General features: G+C 46.1%; 1 protein-coding gene across 3 annotated transcripts in view; it reads left to right on the forward strand.

The window, feature by feature from the left end:
* USP (UDP-sugar pyrophosphorylase) overlaps positions 1–23,209 on the forward strand; it is a 191,523-nt gene that overhangs the window by 79,628 nt on the left and 88,686 nt on the right. For all 3 annotated transcript variants that reach the window (XM_086485290.1, XM_086485288.1, XM_086485289.1), the window contains exons 5-8: positions 1,282–1,381; positions 1,694–1,824; positions 1,912–1,983; positions 21,689–21,753. In XM_086485290.1, coding sequence (XP_086341416.1) covers positions 1,282–1,381; positions 1,694–1,824; positions 1,912–1,983; positions 21,689–21,753 — 368 coding nt within the window. The remainder of the gene's footprint in view (positions 1–1,281; positions 1,382–1,693; positions 1,825–1,911; positions 1,984–21,688; positions 21,754–23,209) is intronic.

Below are 23,209 nucleotides of genomic sequence, written 5' to 3' on the forward strand. Positions count from 1 at the left end.
CGTACCCCATGCTATCATTCGAGTAGAGCTAGCTGCCCCTCATATGGAGATTGAGGCGCTTACTAGATCAGTCTCCTTTGTGCAAAACTTGTGGGATACTACTAGAGACAAATATGCTAGATTGGCCCTTGAGTCTTCCAGACAGTTTGCTCTTCAGGGGGACACTTCATGCTGATATGCACAGATGACATCATGGTTTCAGACGCATGGCTTCACCATGGACATGCTGCCCCCTTTCCAGTACTCTCTTCAGGCACCCTCGATGTCTCTTTCATGGGTGGAGATTACTAGACTCATTTGTCAAGACCTGATACCAGGAGGACATGGATAGAACCGCCACAGGAGTTGGGCACGAAGATGGCTTTCTATAGAGAGCATCTTCTCCACCTCACAGGAGATGGGTTTGTGATTCGACCCAGCTACATGGACACACACGTCTCATGGTTTGCGGTGTGCCATTGGTAAAATACGCACATCCTCACATCAGCTGGAGATCGAGACTGGTAGATTCACAGGCATACCAGCAGACAACAGGATATGCCGCTTATGCCAGCTAGAGCCAGAGACAAAGCTACATTACATATGTCATTGCACAGTGTACTATGAGATACGGGGCTGTTTCCACTGCTTATTCAGAGAGGGTTTCGGTCCTTTTTCTAGGGTCATGAGTTATGAGGATTAGAGATGTCTTGGACTTCTATTCGCCTAACAGAAAAGAAAGTATTGATTTGTTATCAAGGGTTGGAAAAGACCTTGTAAATTTGTAAGAGAGAGATAAAATGAACTTTGAAAGTATGGAAACAAATATTCAAAGTATGTGGTCATATTTCCAAAGGTTTGAAAACAATACATAAGTCCATAGCACTGTGGAAGAAGGCATAATATAGGTACTCAGCAGAAGTCGATCTTTCTTGCAAACTAAGCAGTATTCTGCATCTGCAAGTTCAATTTTCGGTTTTAAAGCATGCAGAGCTGGCTGAAAAGTTTTGCCTTGAGTGTATAGAGTATAAATTGTGACTTCAAAGCATGCCTAGTGTTGCTAGCTGCTAGGCTTAAGTAACTCATGCTGTTCTCATTTGTTGTTTTGCTCTGTTAATACCCATTGTTAGACACAATCCAATCTTGTAAAGCATATTTAGGAGCAGTGGTTATTGAAGAAACCTATGTTATGGGTGTGGCTTCTGATGGAAGTTCGCATCTACATCTGATGCTATGTTTTACTTGTTTATTCATTTACTAATGCTGTTGGAAATTGATGGACACATTTTCTTGAGTCTGCAGATTGCATTGTCTTCTGAATCGACAACAGGGAGATGCTTCCTGCATTTATACATCAAAAGCATTCTGGCTCTACAACGTGCAAGTATCGAGGGTAACGAAGGTATACTCCCTTATTTTTAGGCATCCTTCAACTGTTCCCTATCTCTTTAGAAGAGTCCTTGTTTTTTCTATATACCCTTCGGCGCCACAACAAAGAGCAGATGTCACATATTGTTCATATGATGTGACCTGAAACGTCTGAATTTAACAAGTACCTCCAATTTCTGCATGTCTTGCCTTCAAAGGTAGAGAGTGACAAATATACAGTTTTAATTAATTCTAAAATTTTCACATTTTTCTCAAATATAGGCACAAAGTTCGGCCAATCTAAACTCGGTTACTATGTGCAAGTAATACGTCATGTCTATGCCAGGTGCAAAGAATACTTGTCGAATTCCTCTAGTGATAATGACTTCTGAAGATACACACGCAAAGACTCAGCAGCTTCTTATTGAAAATAACTATTTTGGAATGCTCAGTTACCAAGTTGTGCTTCTGAAACAGGTCTGTATTCCTGATCTCATTCACAAATCGTCATCTGTACATTATAGGAACTGCACAACAAGGTGCTGGTTTGCAACAATGGTGCAGGAAAAAGTGGCTTGCTTCCAAGACAATGAGGCAAGGTTAGCTTTGGACCCTTCAGATAAATATATTATACAGGTGCAATTCAACGATTCACTCATGTTGGTCGTAGAAAAACATCATTTCAACCATCTATGTGCATGATCATTGTAAAAGAAGACAGTGTAGGGGTTACTTGCAGAGCCTTTGATAACTGGTTATTTTAGGCGATGCTATCAGGTTGCAGCGCCTTTGACAACTGAAGGTCATTCTAGGCAATGCCTCTCTCTTACGCTTTGCTTGTGTGTATTGATGCTCTCATAATCAGGGATTAGACAACTTAAGGTGATCGTAGGCAATGCCTCTGTCCTACCTTTGTGTTTCTGTACCGATAGTTTCTTAATGAGGGAATTACTTAAAAGTAAAACCGACAAAGTAGGGGTTACCGTGCAGAGCCTCTGACAACTTAAAATTAGTTTAGGCAATGCCTCCCTGTTACCCTTGTATTTATCAATATTCTCTTAATTCGGATTACTGAAGTTAGAACACAATGTAAGGATTACTCTGCCGAGCCTTTGAGAGGCTTTGACAACTCAAGGTTATTTGCAGTGCCTAATTTAGCTTTAATTGAAAAAAAAGCTAACTTTAGCATTCAGAAGAACAGTAAATGCCCTCGCTTTCAACCCCCCCCCCCCCCCCCCCCCCCCCCCCCCGGCCCTGCAACACACACACACACACACGCCACCCCCTCTGTTTATCGATACTGTCTTAGTCACGGATTTCTCTACATTGTCAACTTAAGGTTATTCTAGGCAATGCCTCTCTTTACCGGTACTTTCTTAATAAGGGGATTACCTAAAAGTAAAACCGACAAAGTGTGGGTTACCGTGCAGAGCCTCTGACAACTTAAAATTAGTTTAGGCAATGCCTCCCTGTTACTCTTGTATTTATCAATTTTTTCTTAATTTGGATTACTGAAGTTAGATCACAATGTAAGGATTACTCTGCTGAGCCTTTGATAGGCTTTGACAACTCAAGGTTATTTGCAATGCCTAAATTAACTTTAATTGAAAAGAAAGACTTTAGCATTCAGAAGAACAATAAATGCCCTCACTGTTGTGCTTCAAACCCACCCACCACCACCACCACCACCACCACCAACCCCCCTTTCCCCATCTCCCCCCCCACCCCTTTCTTGAATATCCATACTTTCAGCCCGTCCTTGCTTCTCTTGCCCCTCCTTCCTTAGTTTCTATGTTTTCTTCTCTTGGTCCTTCAGTCAGGTGCATGCATAGACATGGGCACACACGAACACTTGTACACAGCTCTCTCTTGATTTTTCACCGGCAGCACAACAGACACGGATGGAGGACTCGGCCTTGTCTTGTCATTGATGTGTAGATCTTGGGTCATTGATATTATCAAATGAGTTTGAGAGCCCCGACATTGTTGCTAGGGTACTTTAGATGAGTCCTCTTTGGGTTTGGGTGCTTCCAAGCTGTGACACAGTCAACATTGGCATCATCATTTCAATCCTTCTAATTTTCTTGACTTTTGATATGCCATGAGAAATCAAGGTTTCCTAGTCCACTCAACTGCCTTCACTTGACTATCGAGTCGCTCATTTCTTTCTCCATCACCACCTCTCTGTGCTCCCCTACCACTTTTTGCTCTTTTTCCTCATCTCACTCGGCTTAGTCTATGTACAATTATATTGCGTGGATGGTACCGGGCGGAGTCTTTTCTTGGAGCAATCTAGTGCGAGGCTTGGCCCCTTGTCGTCATAGGTTGTGCCAAGAGCTTTTGTCAATTTTGAAGCTTTTCTCTGACTATGCTTTCACAAGACATCTTGGTGATATAGATACAGACACGGCAGTTGCTTGTTGCATAGTTCTTTTCTCCTAGTACTAACTAAGTGAAGGTACATGGGGGCAACAACTCTCGGGAGGTCCCACATCCGAGTGCATTCTTGTGTATACGTGCTTAATTGTGATGTTACAAAAATTGGTCTAGCCATCCAAACCCCCAAAACCTTAAGGTGTTAGGGACCTTTGGTCTAGCCTATTTATGCAAGCCTCATAGCTAGGCACCACTGATAGTTAACAAGTTGGGCTTACCCCAACGATTACCCACTTGCTTAAGCCAAGCTTGGAACTTCTTCTCTGTCCTTCTTAGTACCAGCATGGTCGGCGTTCTTTGGCTTAGAGTTCATAGCTTCGACATGTCTTTGGCTCAGAGGTTAAGTCAGCCACAACTTCAATGTCACGTGCACATCTAACCCTATGTGTACGTGGACAAGCTATTCCTACTTCTAGGGTTTAGGAAGCCTAGGAAGTGTTCTGGCAACCTTGTGAGTTTGTACACAGGCCGTGCATGACCAGGCACTTAGAGTAGCCGCATACCCTCTGATTGCACACAATATGATCATTAGCATCAGTACCCTGTACCAAGCATGAGCATTCCCCACTGTATGAACCTAGTTTTGTGTGCGTGGGGACCGCCTCTTATGGGCACTTATTCACTAAGTGACTTTAGGCATTTTTATTACTAAATCGTGGAGCCATCTGTACGACTGCTCGACCCACTTTCATCCAGCTATATAAGAAGGCCCAGGGCGCTAGAGAAGAGCAGAAGACCGAAAAGAGCTCAGGTGCTCAAAAGCAAGATGTGCCGTATTCAGCCTTCCAGCGTTTCCTCCGGACACAGCCATCAACGTCTTCAGCCCACAGCCATCAGCGTTTTCAGATCAGCCATAAGCCTCGCGAGCACCTGCACCACCGGTTGTAGATCCTCGCCAGATTTCCCTTCACGACCCAGATCAGCCTGACGTTTTCAGTTTTCAGCAATTACAGCCAGCGTTTTGCAATTTCAGCCCAGATCAGCGAGCGTTTTTGCATTCTCAGCCTTGCATGCTTCGGCGGTTGCAGATCGGCCCAACAATACCACCACCGTTGTAGATTCCCAACAGGACACCTCGCATTTCCAGATTTCAGCATTGACCTTGTCATCGTTGTCGACACCATCGTCATTGTCACAATCATCGTCGTGGTCATCGCTGTCGTCGACATCATCATTGTCGTCATCAAGTACCACATCATCTGGAAGCATTGTACCAGACTTTGTGCAATCTCAAGCAAATACCTCTCTAGCAATAGAGAGGGGGGCCCTCGGAGGGGGGTTTGGGACCCCATCTGGTGTTCTCTCTCTCTCTCTCTCTCTCTCTCTCTCTCTCTCAAAATGGTTGTGAAATACCTACATAAATCTGTCAAAGTCTCTCTCTCTCTCCTCAGATACTCCACTACCTACTTTCAGCTCAGTTTTGTATCAATTTTGTTTCATTTGTCTTTCCGATAGACGAATGACATACACACAATGTACATTTGATTTGTCTCATAGGCCGATTTCGGCCTGACATAGACGTTAAAAATCTTTCTTTCTTTCTTTCTTTCTTTCTCCCCCCCTCACGCAGCCCCTCCCTCCCCCTCACGCAGCCCCTCCTCGCTCCCCATCACGCAGCCATCTCTCTCTCTCTCTCTCTCACGCAGCCTCTCTCTCTCTCTCTCTCTCACACACACACACACACACACACACACACACACACACACACACACACACACACACACGGATACATACCCACACACACACTACACACATACACGCATACACACACGTACTCCCTCTCTTCCCCTTCTCCTCTCTTCTTCACAATATGAAGAGAGGGTAGTTACGAAGACAACCATGTCTTCCCCCATCATCAAGACGCCGACATCGACAATGAAGACAACCTTCATGCTCACGAACAAGAGGCTTGCACAATTGGAGAAGGACATGAAAGAATGGCGGATGGAGAGAGAGATATGGGAGGAGGAGAAAGCCACCTTCATCAAGCTATGGAACGAAGAGAAGGAGGACATGAGAGCGGAAATCCAAAATCTCAAAGAGGAGAAGGAGAGAAGGGAACGGGAGAACGAGAAGGAGAGGGAGAGATGGAGGAAAGAGCAAGAAGAGATGAAGGCACAAATCGATCTCCTTCATGCTTCCATCACATCCCTCACCCCCGAGGAAGGAGAGATTAAAGAGGAGGCTAAGGAAGCCCTCAAGGAGGAGATCACCAAAGCCCTCACCGCAAGCATTGAGGACAAATTAGAGGCCACCAAAGAAGGATGGGTCGAAGTGGTCAAAAAGAACATCAAGAAGGTAGCAAGAGAGGAAGCCCAAAAAGATGAGGTACTCATCGTACACACAACCATCGAGGAGGAGAAGATGCGACAAGCTCGCCGTCTCAATGTGCGAGTGACCGGCATCAAAGAAGAAGAAGGGTCTACACCCGAGAGCGATGGGAAAGCTTTATGCAAGAAAGTGGGATACAAGGAAGAAGAGATCCCTTTCTCCAAAGTTTGGAGAGCCGGCAAAGATCCAAAGAAGAGAGCTCTCATCCTCCAATTCGCCTCCGAGGAGTCTCGAACTTCTTTCCTCCGAAAGAGGGTCATCTTGAGAGGGCTAGAAGGCCCCCCGATTTATCTTGATGATGACCTCACAAAGATGCAACAAGATCACCGTCGCGCGTGCATGCCTAGAGTCCACCAAGCCCGCAAAGAAGGGAAGAAGGCAGTATATCGAGATGGTAGGGTTATCATTGATGGCAAGACCATCGCATAGGGACTCGCGGCCTGTGGGACACACGAGGAGATTCATGTCACGGTTTGGAATTGCAATGGAGACCTATGGACACACCCAGAGAGACTTGAGGAGGTGATGAGAGGTCGAGACATCATTCTACTTACAGAGACACACGAGAGCCCAGAGAGAGGGTTACCACGGATACATGGATTCCAGTGGGAGTCTCTACATCGGGGATGTATGCGCCAGCACACCACTCGCGGCTCAGGAGGAGTGGCCATACTCTTTAGACAGGGGCTTCACAGCAGACTACAGATTGTTGCCCGGGACCCACAGGCCCGCTACATGTGGATTCGCCTCGAGCTCTCACGAGACAGGATCGTCTACATTGCCCTTTGCTACTTTGCTCCCACAGGCTCCAGATTCGCCCCTATTGAGCAGGAGTCACCGTACGCATGCCTCACGGAGGAGATTATGGAGTACTCCACACTGGGTGAAGTCTTCCTTATGGGAGACTTCAATGCTCGTACGCGCAGTGAGCAGTGTGAGGCATATGACCACGAGGACCCAGAGGCACTACACACTCTAGATGAGGAGGCTACTATGAGAGATACAACAGACAGAGCTCCAGTCACAGCCTACGGACGACATCTACTTCGACTTGGCTCCCAACACCGTCTCGTTATTTATAACGGGATGGTCCAGTGGCCCACCTCAGGGGGTCTGACTTGTATGCCACATGGAGTTGCAGAGGGAGGGGGGAGTACAGTCGACTATATTCTGGGACCCAGGGAGGCTACACACCTTATCACATCCTTCACCATTCCACCCATACCCATCGGAGCCGACCACACATACCTCTCTTTCTCCATCACCGGAGATACCATCCCACACAGCTCCACAGCACACACTCCACACACCACCATCCATTTCACACATGAGCTAGCCTCTCTTTACTCGGCCGAGGTCGAGCATGGCCTATGCCTCCTCCACCCATCCACACCACTCTCAGTTCTCACATCACATATCTCTTCCGTTCTCCACACTTCAGCTATTAGCTCTTTTCCACACACCACTCACACAGGACGCACTCCCCCCCCCCGGGACTATGCCTCAGAACCGCTGGTATGATGATGAGTGCAGAGAGCTATACCGACGCCTCCGTGCACGGCGAGCCTTAGGAGAGATCACAGAGAGAGGCCAGACGGCATATGAAGACGCTGACACGCCAAAAGCGGCGAGCATTCGAAGAGGCACAGGAGCTTGAGCTATACCGCCTGTTCATGAGCATGGATAGCGCGACGGCATGGCGCACCCTCCGCGAGCCACGTCCGACTACAGCTATTGAGGATCCACAGATATGGCATGATTATGCAGAGCGACTTTATGAGGTGCCAGGGCAGCCTCCTATCCCACAGCCACACGAGCCACGCCCCACGTGCTCCTCCTTCTTTACAGCAGAGATGGTAGAGAGGGCCATACGCCGCATGCAGCACAGACGATCAGTTGACCATACTGGATTACAGAGTGAGCACATCATTTATGCGGCCTCCACTATAGCCCCGTTGATTGCACATGTCTTCAACCGGGCTATAGGGGAGGGCTTCCCAGAGGAGTGGACACAGCACACCATAGTGCCTATCCACAAATCTGGCGACACCCTGGACCCAGGGAACTACAGGACTATCATTATTGGCCACACGATGGCCAAGCTATATGGAGCAATACTTGAGGCACAGCTCAGCTGCTACGCAGAGATCGAGGGTTTACGAGCTCCAGGCCAGGCAGGTTTCAGACGAGCTTTCTCCACCACTGATCACATCTTCGTTCTGCGCTGCCTCATTGATGGGGCAAAGGCGCGGAAGAAGAGGCTTTACTGCTGCTTTGTGGATTTCTGCAAGGCCTTTGACGCAGTCCCACGCGAGACTCTTCCAGCGCCTTCACAGCATTGGGGTACCAACAGAGATGATTTGGGCCATATATGCTCTCTACGAGAGGGTGACGGGTCGAGTTCGTTGCCCAGGCGGTTTTTCAGAGACCATTGCTAGCACCATTGGTGTTAAGCAAGGATGCCCACTCTCCCCGACACTCTTTGGGCTCTACATCGACGAGATCTCCGACTACATACTGCGAGCAGGAGGAGAGGGGAGCGACTTGGCAGGTACTCCGGTCCACATCATGTTATATGCTGATGATATTGTGTTGATTTCAGAGTCACCCGAGGGCTTGCAACGCCATCTTGAGGCCTTGGACGAATTCAGCACACACAAGGGGTTGACTGTGAACCTTGGCAAAACCAAGGTTATGATCTTTCACACATCCAGTGCAGTGAGGAGTGCTGCCACCTTCACAGCAGCAGGAGGACAGGTTGATGTAGTCACCTCCTATGTCTACCTTGGCATCACATTCACCAGCCTACCAGGACCCTTCACTATGAGGCAGGCTGCTGCTGACAGGCTCACCCGAGGATATGCAGCTCTGGCCATGCTAGAGCGGAGATGCCACCAGGCACACTTTCAGGAGCCCCGCACGAAGGGGTGGCTTTTCGACACCTTAGTCACCCCGGCCCTGATGTACTCGGCGGCAGTATGGGCACCAGGATTGACAGCTGACCAGTGGACACAGCTTGAGAGGCCACAGGTATGTATGATCTCACGCTTGCTCCGCAGCAAGAAGACAGTGCCACATGACATTATTAGAGCCGAGCTCGCCACACCACCTATGGTTGTAGAGGCACTATTCCAGACAGTCTGCTTCATCCAGAGGATGAGAGAGCTACCTCCTGACAGACTTACTCGTAGAGCATTTGAGGCAGCTATACTGCTATCAGAGAGTGGGCATGAGAGAGCATGGTACTCACAGGTCAGAGCATGGTTTGAGGGACACGGTCTTGACATGGAGAGCCTACCACCATTCCAGTACGACCCCCACTCACCATATGTTCATCTCTCTCGCAGTGAGAGGAACTTGGTATTGAGACAGGATCTGTGGCAGCTATACACTAGGAGAGGCTGGGAGTCACCTAGCTTGGGGACGAGGATGTCAGATTACAGATACCAGTTTCTCACCATATTGTCTGGGGGGTTCATACAGAGACCACGCTACATGGACACATATATGCCACATAGCTCACGGGTGGCGATTGGTCAGCTGAGAGTGGCTTCACACAAGTTAGAGATTGAGATTGGGAGACATACTGGTGTTCCTAGGGAGGAGCGAGTCTGCAGAGCCTGCACAGAGGAGGTGGAGAGTGAGGAGCACTTTGTATGTAGATGCAGAGCATACACTGAGATCAGAGGCAGGTATGAGGCCTTATTCAGAGGACAGCCCACTCTCCAAGAGATCATGGACTCTCGAGATCAGAGACAGCTCGGACGTTTCTTACTAGAGATACAGAGCCATCGGGACACACTACTACAGCCACACACAGCTACACAGACAGAGGGGAGACAGTCGCAGCTCACAAACTTCTTTCAGAGGATTGCCGCCCCTCCCTCACCAGACACTCAGAGGGGAGTGGCACTCCCACAGGCGGAGGTGAGCCGAGCTAGACGACGACCACGAGTCACAGGCTACAGGGGCGCGAGCTCCCACCACCGACAGATCGAGGAGATCCGAGCCCGGGAGCGCCGTGCCACCGAGGAGCGAGTGGCTTAGATGAGGGCCGACCCGACAGCTTTCATCCGGGTAGCCTTGGCACCAGACCCGCCCATGTACCACATCTTACATCCCCCCATTAGTATAGGATGGAGCTAGATAGCTTGATGCATTCTCATGATTGTACTACATTGAGCATATAGACATGCATATACCCCTAGAGATAGAGCTCCATCCCTCCTCAGATACTCCACTACCTACATTCAGTTCAATTTTATATCAGTTTTGTTTCATTTGTCTTTCCGATAGACGGATGACATACACACCATGTACATTTGATTTGTCTCATAGGCCGATTTCGGCCTGACATAGACGTTAAAAATCTTTCTTTCTTTCTTTCTCTCTCTCTCTCTCTCTCTCTCTCTCTCTCTCTCTCTCTCTCTCTCTCTCTCTCTCTCTCTCTCTCTCTCTCTCTCTCTCTCTCTCTCTCTCTCTCTCTCTCTGTGAAGTGCTATGCGCTGAAGGCTGACGGGCTCGCGCAGGTGCAACTGCAGGAGAACGCGCAGGCGCAGCAGAGGGGGAGCCTGGAGCAGCAACAGGTGCAAGTGCAGGAGAACGCGCAGGCACAGCAGCAGGGACCAGCGTGCAGGTGGCTGATGTCGTCCTCCTCCTAGCAGCGCACACTGGTGTAGAGTCACAACAGGTAGCGCGCGCGGTTTGGGGAGGGAGCAGTACAGCAGGACGTCCACGCAGGCAGCCCCATGGCGAGGAGCTGCTGCGGCCCCATTGCGAGGACTCTCTCTCTCTCTCTCTCTCTCTCTCTCAGTGAGGCAGTGAGGCAGCGGGCTCACGCAGGAGACGCGGTACTCCGTGATTCCCTACGCGTAGAATGTCCTCGGCACCTCTCCTTTACCTACGCGTAGAAGGTCCTCGGCAGCCCTCCTTTACCTACGCGTAGAAGGTCTTACATTTGCTACGTTAAAGTTTAAAGGTTTTCTAAGCCTTGAAATAAACTCTTAAAGTTTAAAGGCTTTTAAGCTTTAAAATAAACTTTTAAAGTTTGCCTTATTCTCGGTCCCTTACCTTAGTACCCTACCCCACATTTTCGATGGATCCGCTTACCGAAGAGGAAGGGCCGGGTGTAGATAGCTACACCACCCCAAAAAAAACAACAGCCACATTTAAGCGGAGAAACAGAGATACTGTACTATCACCAGGATCATTACGAGTGGGGAAAACGTCCAAGGTACGTGATGAACTAATGATGGAGAAGGTCCAGATGATGCTCAAATCAGAGCTAAACTACATGAGAGATGACATCAGGAAGGAAATGCACGCGAGTGCGGAGAGCTACAGGAACTCCATGTATGGAGACATGATGAAAGAACTAAGGGGAGAGACCCGGGGGATACAAAATGAGGAGATTCAGATCTTGAAAACAGAATTACGAAACCTAATCAAGGCCGAAGTAAATGTAACAGAATGCGTTATGCAAAAGAAACTCGATGAGGCAGTAGCAAGTTTCGAAGCATGGAGAACAAATATGGAAAAGCACATGAGGGAAAAAGATGCAATAATCGAGGAGCTAAAAGGAGAACTTGCGGCCTGCAAATCTACAACTAAGGAGAAGGGAGACGACCAACCTTCGGTGCTCAAGGAGCTTGAGGACATGAAGGATCAAATGAAAGCTCTATGGGAAGGAGATAAACAGAAATTGAAAACGGCATCTTCATGGGCGGAAAGACACAAGAAAAGGTTGATGAAGCAGAGAAATGGATTGAGGATGCGAAGAAAGGGAAGACCCAGATGCCCGAGACCACACCTACCTCCACCATTATTAATATGACAATTGAGGAAGAGCAGAAAAGGAAGACTCGGTCTTTGCATGTGCGGGTAACAGGAGTCAAAGACAAAGAGAATGTAGATGAAGAAGTGAAGGAACTGCTACAACGCATGGGCATCACAGAGCCCACTCACACGAGTGCATGGAGAGTGGGCAAGAAAGGAATCGATGAGAAGGGAAACGTAAAGGATAGGGCACTTATTCTCCGCTTCCCGAATATAGAAATAAGGAAAGAATTTCTAAAGAAGAGGCCAACTCTTAAGAAAACTGGTATTTTCTTGGGAGATAACCTTACATTGGCACAAGTGGCACACATGCAAGAGTTGATGCCAGAGATCAGGGCTGCACGAGAAAAGGGGAAAATCGCCTTTTATAGAGGAGGGAAAGTAGTGGTTTTGGAAAAGCGCTCAGCATGACAATGCGAGACCTATGGGACGACGCTACACATAGCGGCGTGGAATTGTAATGGATCATATAGGCTAGATGTAGGTGCCTTTGAAGAAAGCTTTAGGGACAGAGACATAGTTTTCTACTCAAGGACACACCAGATACCGGGACAGCGTATGCCACATGTGAAGGGTTATTTATGGGAAACAGTTGGTCGACCAGACAAGAGATCTCTACAGGGTAGCCGGGGTTCAGGAGGAGTAGCAGTCTTATTTAAAGAGGAGCTGAAACCACTACTACAGATTATCAGGAAAGATGAGCAAGCAAGGTATATGTGGGTGAGAATGAAAGCCGAGACAGGTAGATTTCTATACATCGCTATATGCTACTTCCCTCCGAATACCTCAGTCTACTCCTCACCTAAAGGACAATCCCCTTTCTCCATATTGAATAATGACATATGGGAGTTCTCTAGAGATGGAGACATCGTTCTCTTAGGAGACTTTAATGCCAGAACGGCCAACTCTCAAGCAGTATTCTATGATACTTCTGAGGAAATGCTTGCAGAAGTGGATTTATCACAGAGGGGGCTTACTAGAAACTCACAGGATAATGAACACACTGAATATGGGAGACATCTCATGGAGATGGCAACTATACATGGTTTGGCCATACTTAATGGTCTAGAGAATTTCCCGTTATCGGGGGGATTCACATGCTTCCCGCACAGGCATGGGGCCAGTACAGTGGATTATGTCATGACTTCACCAAGCTTTATTTCTAGTATCAAGGAATTTAAGGTGGGACCCAGACCGGTTGGGATTGCAGTGGATCATGCTCTATTGACCTTATCAATCTCCTTCCAATACAATGCCTCTCAAGTACAAAGGAAGAAGACACACACAAGATATATTTTCACGCCAGAAACTGATTCAGTCTATGTGGAAAAGATCTATAATAGGATGTGGACAGCCGAGCCAGTATATACTGTAGAGGAGATTACTTCTCAATTAACAGAGATACTACATGAAGCAGCACAAGAGGCATACCCACATACTCAACCTGATCAGAAGAGAGGAGCTGGGAACATGCCTCAAAACAGCTGGTATGACGAGGAATGTAGAGAGACGAGAACCCAGGTCCAGAAAGAGCTTACACTTGGGATCATCACATATAAGCAGTCTCGAATTTCTCTTCGGCGTATAGTACGTCGCAAGAAAAGGGCATTTTTAGCCAAACTGGAGAAGGATTTATATCAGCTCTTCTTGAGTCAGGACTCACATGAGGCATGGCGCTTATTTCACGAGCACTCACCGCCTCCGACGATTACTTCTCTTTAGATATGGGGTCAATAGGTAACATCATTATATATGGTATCTGGACAGCCTCCATTACCAGATCCACTAGAGCCATGCCGTGCTACTAGTACTTTCTTTACTACGGAAATGGTGGAAAAACTCATTGATAAGATGAAGAGAAGAAGAGCATATGATCATGATGGTTTAGCAGCAGAACATCTGATCCATGCCAGGGATCTACTTTCAAAAGTCCTTGCTTGTCTATTTAATCGGGTCATGTGTGAAGGATTCCCTGAATCTTGGAAATTATCTACTATCGTACCTATTTTCAAGTCAGGGGATCCTATGATACCCGGGAACTACCGTACCATTATGGTAGGTCACACTTTGACCCGACTGGACGCATCCATTCTTGAACAAAAATTGAGTAGATGGGCAGAGAATCAGGGCATAAGGGCAACGGGACAAGCTGGATTCAGAAGGGGTTATTCCACTTTAGATCATATTCTTACGCTCAGAGCCATTATTGAGGAAGGAAGAGCAAACGGGAGAAGGATGTATTGTTGCTTTGTGGATTTTCGGAAAGCTTTTGATACAATACCAAGGGCCAGATTGATGCGCAGGATGCAAGAGTTAGGGGTCCCCAAAGAGATTATTTGGGGGATCATGGCCTTATACGGATCAGTAACTGGTTATGTACGTACTCCAGAAGGGGATTCCGACATTGTTCACTCCACCGTTGGAGTAAAGCAAGGATGCCCACTGTCCCCAACTTTATTTGGTATGTACATAGATGAGGTATCAGATTACATTGATAGAGAAGGTGACAGAGGTGCTCAACTTGCAGGGTCATGGATCCCGTTGCTGTTGTATGCAGATGATATTGTATTGATAGCAGAATCACCAGATGGAATGCAGAGGCAGCTAGATGCTTTACATAAATTCGCGGAGGACAGTGGACTGTCGGTAAACTTGGGTAAAACCAAAGTTATGGTGTTTAACACCACACCGCAGTGGGTTAGGAGATCGGCACCTACATTTGCATATGGCCAGGATACAGTAGAGTACACAGATGCATACACATACCTTGGGGTGGTATTTGCAGGACCGAAGTTTACTCTTAAGAAAGCAGCGGATGCTAGATTATCCAGAGCGTCTGCAGCCCTGGGAGGGTTGGAGAGGATGTGTTCACAAGTGCAGTTTCAGGAACCACGAACAAAACTTTGGCTCTTTGATACTGTGGTGGCTTCGGCTATGCTTTATGGGGTCCAGATTTGGCGACCATCTGTGGATCAGGATAATTGGAAGTCAATGGAGAGACCTTTGGTATCTATGATTTCCCGAATGATTAGAGCCAAGGCCTCCGTACCACACGCGATTACCCGAGCGGAACTAGCGGCCCCTCCGATAGAAATTGAAGCTCTTACCAGATCAATGTCCTTTATACATGGTTTGTGGGATACAAATAATGGCCGATATACTAGACTAGCCCTCGAATCCTCTCGACAATTGGCAATGAAAGGGGATACATCATGCTGGTATGCGCAACTGTCCTCGTGGTTTCAGAGACACGGGTTCAGTATGGAAAGATTGCCCCCCTTCCAATACTCTCTTGAGGCTCCATCACTGGCAATTGCACGAAAGGAGATTAATAAAATCATCCGACAAGATCTTATACAGTTGGATACTAAGAGGACATGGGTAGACCCTACACAAGAATTGGGCATGAAGATGGCCGACTACAAAGAAAACTTCCTACAACTATTTGAAGATGGATTTGTGATTCGCCCGAGTTACATGGATACCCACCTGTCTCATGGGGTGAGATGTGCTATTGGTCAGATTCGTACATCCTCACACTAGTTGGAAATTGAATTTGGCAGATTTAGGGGAATCCCACCTGAGAGCAGAATTTGCAAGTTATGCAGAATGGAGCCGGAGACAGAATTACACTATATATGCCACTGCACAGTATACTACGAGATACGTGGGCGTTTTCACTGCCTCTTTAAAGAAGGCTTTGGACCTCTAGATAGAATCATGCAATACCAAGATCAAAGATGCTTAGGCTTGTACCTACTGGAACTACATCGGCACAGGGATAATCTAATGAGAAGACAAAGAGTACTACAGCCTCAGAGGCAGATCACAGACTTCTTCGGATCGAGAGAAGTAAGAGTAGAAGGGGAAGCAAGAGGCCAGCAGCCAACACAAAGGAGTACCCACATTCATACCAAAGGCACCCTAATTGACAGAGCAATTGAGCTTAGGAAATCGAGACGACCACGACCAAGATGCAGAAGCACACTTCACCGGAGGAGACTACAACAAAGGATTAGAAGCATTCTAGCTAGACACCCAAAATGATCCTAAGAATTTTATTTAATACTTTGTATTTAGTTTCACATTAAAATTTCACACTTTTCACACTTAGTACTTCAGTACTAAGGTACCTAGACATTGTAACAGATTCACCACTTTTGTATCAGTTTGGTCTCATAGGTCATTCTGGCCTTTTGAAGACGTTAATATAACATTTCATTTCATTTCATTTCTCTCTCGCACACTCACTCACAATTTGCATCCCACTCGTGTTTTGGTCATGGCACAGTCTCTCTTTAAGTCAAGGAAGGCTCTCCCTTCCGTCAGTAAAAGGAACCTTGAGCACCCATTGATCACTCATCCTGAGCCGTACACCATCATTCACTTCCGCTGCACATTACATTCAATATGTCTCTTTCTACAAAGTTAGAGGTTGGACTTTGAACCATGGCTTTGATACTAGTTGAAGGTACATGGGAGAAACAACTTCCTGGGAGGTCTCCTATCCCAAAACTGCTCTTGCGCATATGTGATGCTCTACAAATTGGGCTAGCCATCTAGAACCCAAAACCTTAAGGTGTTAGGGAACTCCAGTCTATCCAGCTTATGCATGCCTCATAGCTAGGTACGAGTGATAGTTCACCAGTTGGGCTTACCCCAACACTAAGTGAGATACCGCTTTCAACTCTGTAGTTGATTTCTCTTTCAATTGATTACGGACCTAGGCTAGAGAGTTCTCATATCATAGGAGTGACCTTGGTGTGATGACAGAGCTGCTAAAGACCATTTGACCTTTAGTTTGCTTTTGTGTATTGACATTGGATGGCACAAGCTTTGCCACACATCGCTATTTGGTTGATTGTGAACATATGTTGCTAAACTGGCTATTGTCTGCACTATTCTAGTCCATAAAAGAGATCTAAATTGTATTCAAAGGTCTGCAAGTTTGCATTGTTACTTATTAGTGGATCCACAAGAAGGGATCATTCTAGATGAGCATTGTAGATGGAGTACCCCTTGGGCCATCCTAGAACAAGTATTTCTAGTGCATCATTCTAGATGGTTGACTTGAGCACTGTGAAAGGGAATATCTAACAAAACTCCTGGAATGGGTACTTCTGATGCGTCACAAGGGGAAGGGGGATGGGTGACTTAGAGCATCGAGAGGGAGTATCGGAGAATGCAAATGGGAATTTTTGGTGCGTCACGGGATGGGTGACATAAAGCATGGCTAAGGAAATAAGTTCAGTAAGGAAGTGACCAAGTTATGATCATTTTTGGTGTGTCACAAGGTGGGTGACTTGATTATTAGTATAAGAATGTCCCATAGTCTAAGAAGTTTCCGGACTAAGTAAGTTACATGCGCTCAGGACTTGGCACATGAATGAAGATGAGAAAGCTTATTGCAAAAGACGTTGTTTTTTGTAAAAGCAAGGCACCATTTGAGATAGTGAAGAAAGTCCCACCCATTTTGCAAACTAAGGATAGGGTATTTGAGGCAAATAAATATGTGCAAGATATGGATGAAACATATAGAAAGATAAAGATTGCTCTTGAGAAGACTCGGGCTAAGCAAAAGAAAGCCACCGTCGTGAACTTGTATTTTCACTTGGTGATTGGGTACTTTTATGCTATGAAAAGGCCAGGTTAAGGAAAAGGAAAGGCAAGGAACGTTTGTTTTCAAAGCCTAGTATGTGATATTATGGTCCTTTTCATATTTCAAAAAAGATCAACGATGTAGCTTATAGGTTGAAGCTACCAGAAGGTTGGAAAATACATAATGCTTCTCATGTCAGCCTTCTAAGGCGTTTTGTTGGTGATGTGCTAGAGAATATGCTTGATGAGGAACAACCCGAACTAGAAGAATTGGTTGAGATTCTTGTTCCTGAATAGATATCGGCAGATAAGGAAAGGAAGGTTAGAGGAAAGGTTGCAAGATGCTATTTGGTGAAGTTCAAGAACTATCCATCTTTGGATGCTAAATGGATGGAAGAGTCTGAATTGGTTGATTCACCTCAGCTATTGTAACTATATCTTGAAGCCTTTCAGATGGAACCCATAGTGACTTGATGTAACGCTATCTTTGGAGCAAGGTGAGAGCATGGTTCATGATGCTCAAAGGAGTAGTCAAGCAATTGTATCTACTCTTTCCATACAAAATTTCGCTAGAGACGTTTGTACTTGAGAGTAAACCAGAAAACTTCTATGCTTGATATATGTGTGGTAGCCAGAATGGTGGGATTGTTTAATCGTCCAATGCTACATTTCCGGAAGTATGTATATCCTTGATTCCCATTATAAAATAAATGTGATATCACGAGATATCAGCATGCATTGTTGGCATGCAAGTGAGGTCACTTGCACTATTTCAAGGGTGCGTATTTCACCAAGAGGTGTACTTTTCCTGATGCCTTGTTTAAATATGTACTATACATTTTTATTTCCCCGAAATGTGCAAGTGGACATTGCATGGCCATTCGTGCCAGTTAGCACTAAATTCTGATGAGTATGGGAGCCTGTGCGAATTTGGGCCACTCGGCAAGTCTCTTACAACTTTTTAAGTTGGTGGGTACTAGGAATTAAACCAAAAGGAGCAAACTGGACACATGGTAGTAGGAGAGCAACCTGCAGGTCAACACACAACTCTAGAAGGCACCTTAGTAAGAGGGGCCCCCAAATGAGAGTGGAGGCTGATTTTTGAGTTAGTGTGCATCTACAATGTGTGTGTGAGTAGTGGGTGCATGTTCATAGCTTTAATGGAAAGCTTGCCTTTTCCTTTGTCTCATGTAGCACGAGGATTTGCTCTCGTGCATCTCTTTCTCCCCTTTGCACATATGGTAATGCCCCACTAGTTGGGCTTCTCAGATGATCATGTACAGTTCTGTGGGTTTTATGCGCGTTTGCCAAGGCAAGAGCCTTTTGAACAGGAACCGGACTAGCTAATGCTAATCCCCCACAGGTACGCACAGTCCCATCACGAAAGATTGCAAATTTGGAGAATTTCTCTCGTGAAAACTCGTCCAAATCACAAAGGGACTGTCCCATTGCGTGTGGGAGCTCTTGGGACACGTGTAGACGTGTTGGCTCCGTCCAAATTGATCCAAAACAAAGAATTACAACCTGCTGTGTTTTTTTGCAGGTTTGGGGTTTCACACCTAAACTACAAGAAAACACGGGGCCTTGGGCACCTGGCAGTGACAAAACAAGGAATTACAGCACGCTGAAATTCAGATACAACTCACGAGAAAGCTTCTAAATTGCGAGGGAATCCGTGTTAGGCATGTACTTTTGACCTATAGGGGTTTTGGCGTTGTTATGCAACCGAAATTGGGTCAAAAACCCGCACTTTCAGCCCTTGCCAGGTTTGGACAGGTTTGTAAGGCTTTGATCTAAGTGTTCGGATAGTCTAACTTTCAACTGAATAAAGAAGGGGCGCCAGTCTTTGGTGCCTACTTTTGTTCTGATAGGTGATTTTGGCCTCTTGAAGACGTTAATATAACATTTCATTTCATTTCTCTCTCTCAAGAGGCAACAGAGGCAGAGAAGTGGATTCAAGTGGCCAAGAAAGAGAAGACCAAGGAGCATACGCCCACCCCAACTATCATTAACATGACATTGGAAGAAGAACAAAGGAGGAGGGCACGATCCATGCATGTACGTATATCCGATATCAAAGACTGTGATAATGTGGATGAGGAAGTTAAGGAGCTTATGACAATGATGGGGGTGATAGCACCCACACTTACCACAACATGGAGGGTGTGGAAAAAGAAGGCAGATATAAGCACATTCTTGGTCAAAGAAAGGGCACTAATTTTGTGTTTCCCCTCAATGGAAGCTTAGGAGTTCTTGAAAATGACGTCAACTTTAAAGAAGACAGGTGTCTTTTGGAGACGATCTTACCTTGACACATCTTTACCTTGGCACAACTAGCACACATGATGGAGGTCATGCCAGGGATCAAGGCGGCACGGGAGAAGGGGAAGGTGGCTTTCTACAGAGATGGCCGCAATGTGATTATGGAGAGGCCTACCACATGACGGTGCGAGGCCTATGGGACCAAGCTCAACATTGGTTCTTGGAACTGTAATGGGTCTCTGAGACTTGATGTTGGAGCCTTTGAGGACAGCTTCACTGGGAGGGGACATTGTATTTTACTCAGAGACGCATCAAGCACCTGTACAGAGTTTACCACATGTTAGTGGATATAGATGGGAGTGGGCCAGTAGACAGGAAACAAGATCAGAGCGCAAGGGATGAGGGTCTGACGGAGTGGCTGTACTCTCTAGCTAGGAGTTAAATCCGATCAAACACATTGCTCACAGAGATGATCATGCTAGGTACATGTGGATGTTGGAGCCTTTGAGGACAGCTTCAGTGGGAAGGGACATTGTATTTTACTCGAAGACGCATCAAGCACCTGGACAGAGTTTACCACATGTTAGTGGATATAGATGGGAGTGGGCCAATAGACAGGAAACAAGATGAGAGCGCAAGGGATGAGGGTGTGACGGCGTTAAAGCCGATGAGACACATTGCTCGCAGAGATGATCATGCTAGGTACATGTGGGTGAGACCGAGGCTAGAGATTGGGAGATACCTATATATTGCTATATGCTATTCTGCATCTAGTACGTGAGCTTATACAGCACCTAGAGGGCAATCGCCATTTACTGTTTTGGATGAGGATATATGGGAATTTTCTGGAGATGGTGATATGATGATTTTGGGAGATTTGAACGCTAGGACAACTCAATGCCAGTCAGTCTTCTGTGACATCTTTGTGGCATAGTCACAAGGGACGCATTCCGGGACGGGGGAACGGGGGACGGGGGACGGGGCTGAAATGGATTTTTAGTGTAAAAAAGAGAGCGGGACGGCAAGTGGGGACGGGAAGCCCGAAAAAGGGCGTCCCCTGTTACTATGCTTTGTGGAGATGTTGAGAGAGCTTGATACCACTAATATGGGTTTGGCTAGATCTCACATGGTAGGGAGCAGGCAGAGTATGAAAGATTTCTTACTAAGATGGTAGTGCACATGGTTTGGCCATCCTGAATGGTATCGGCAGGAGATTCCCCGATCCGAGCTAGTACAGTGGATTATGCGATTACTACCACTCAGTTTCATTCCATGTATTGATGAGTTTGTGGTGGGCCCTAGGCCAATTGGGGTGGTAGTGGATCATGCTGTCCCGCATTTTTCGCTTAGGTTCTCTTATAGTATAGCTGCGTCATCGCAGTCACCTGGGCCCACTTGCTATACATTTATGAGGGAGACAGACTCTGTCTATATTGATGAGTTATATACATGCACCTCTGTGTGGAGGATCCAGGGGCCCTCTTCATGAGCTCACACAATGTCCAGGGAGCCCTCTTCATCACAAGTTTTGACAGACACAATACATGATGCAGCAGCGCAGGGATGATGCAGTAGCATAATAGCTGAGGTGGAGTCGAACTAGCTGAGTGGCTATGGCCGTGTGGAGACGAGGTGTTCCAGATTGTCCATTCTTATTGGAAATAAAAGACAGAATTCATGTCAAGCAAAGGGCAAAAGTTACACGAGTCCAAAAAGGATGCAGAGCTCTGACAACTAGCTGAATCTTAGGATTTGAAAATGCTATCACTGAATCTATGCATGAAAACAAATTTTCAATGGCATTCTTCTGCTTATGATCAGCTGAACAAAGTTAAAATTGCAACACTCACGAGTTTGTGTTTATTCTTTGTGCATGCAGACAAAGCCACATGGCCATGGTGATGTGCATACTTTATTGTTTCAAAGTGGCCTTCTTTCCATATGGTATGATCCAGTAATGCACGTGTAATACAGAAGAAGGAACTCTAGTCATCACAAAGTGGAAAAACATGATAAATCCTTATTTGAACTATGGAAAATAAGTGTTTGTTGACGAGTAACATTTCACAGTGCAGCAACTAGTTTTCAGGATTTATCAAGCATGTTTGAGGTATCAAAACCAGTTTTCAGAGGGGCAATAGAGAAGACTTTATCCCAATCAGACAAAGTCCAAGCCCCATGAAAATTAAAAACAGAGGTAGCAATTATTCTCCACAAACACAAGGCCCAGTCAGTACCAGAATAAAGTACATAAGTGGCACGTCTAGCAAGAACATGTGCTTCAAGTTGAGAATGTGCAGTCTCCCTTTCGAGGCTTGCTCTGATGCTTCTGAAGCTTTTCCATTGGAGCACTAATGAGGCTAGAAGGACATGCAGTAGTTTTTCATAGTAGACGGTTCAAAGACGCACAATTGCATGCCTCCATCTGCGAAAAAGAACTCATGGCTGTTGTCCATGCTCTCCCCATCTAGAAGCACTATCCACTTGAAGCATAAGAGCGTATAATTTTCCTTGATCAAAGACAGTTAGCAGAAATAGAAGATAAGAAGGAACAACTGCCAGAAGAGGGGGCAGGGCAGCAAGAGAGAAGGGAGGCTGCCTTTGGTGGAGTGGAGGGCAGCGGGAGACACAGGGGACGGGGTGCCTTTTTCAACATTAACTCAGGAGATAAGTGCGGAGTTACAGCCACTGAATGCACACAAGACAAGGAAGGCATTCCACATGTACTTCACAAATACGACCAAAGCTGGTATGGCCGGGTAGAGCTAGGTACACAGGGAACTCTCTGGGAATGAAAATGTGTTTTGGAGCTGTGCTAAAAAAACACTTGCACTGCTAGAAGGACTTGTCTATGCATAAAAAAGGCCCAGCTCAAATTAAGCAAGAAGTAATCCTTTTCTTCTTCTTGGTGTCTTTTCACTTACCCAAGGAGGTGGGTGGAGAACTGTGTGGAACCATATCATTTCCTATGAATCACCAAGGGGGCAACTTGTAACATGAAAGGAACAATCCTCTGTCAATTCTCACTCAAACTGGAGAGTGAACTTTCTGAATCAAACGCTTTGTCTTCAAGTGTGTTTTGAAATAATCACTATGGATTTTGGTACTGTCACTGCATGTAAGCTTAGATCAGATATTTAGTGGTGAATTGGTAAGAAAGAGATCGTGCAACATGAAGACATTGATAGCAATATGGGGGAATCATCAGACAGCTGTTATGTATGAACTTGCTCAAGCATGCCTTTACTATACGGTGCATTGTACTTTGCCTATGTCACTGATGAAGAGTTAAACACAGTTTATCCATTCTCAATGTTGGATTATAAGCTAGTTGCTAACTGACTGAAGAATAAGTTTCCAAACCACGATCACTGATTATTCTCCAAGAACCTGCTACTTT

The sequence above is a fragment of the Adiantum capillus-veneris genome, chromosome 16 (genome assembly GCF_014529385.1).
Source record: "Adiantum capillus-veneris isolate H3 chromosome 16, ASM1452938v2, whole genome shotgun sequence".
Lineage (NCBI taxonomy): Eukaryota > Viridiplantae > Streptophyta > Polypodiopsida > Polypodiales > Pteridaceae > Adiantum > Adiantum capillus-veneris.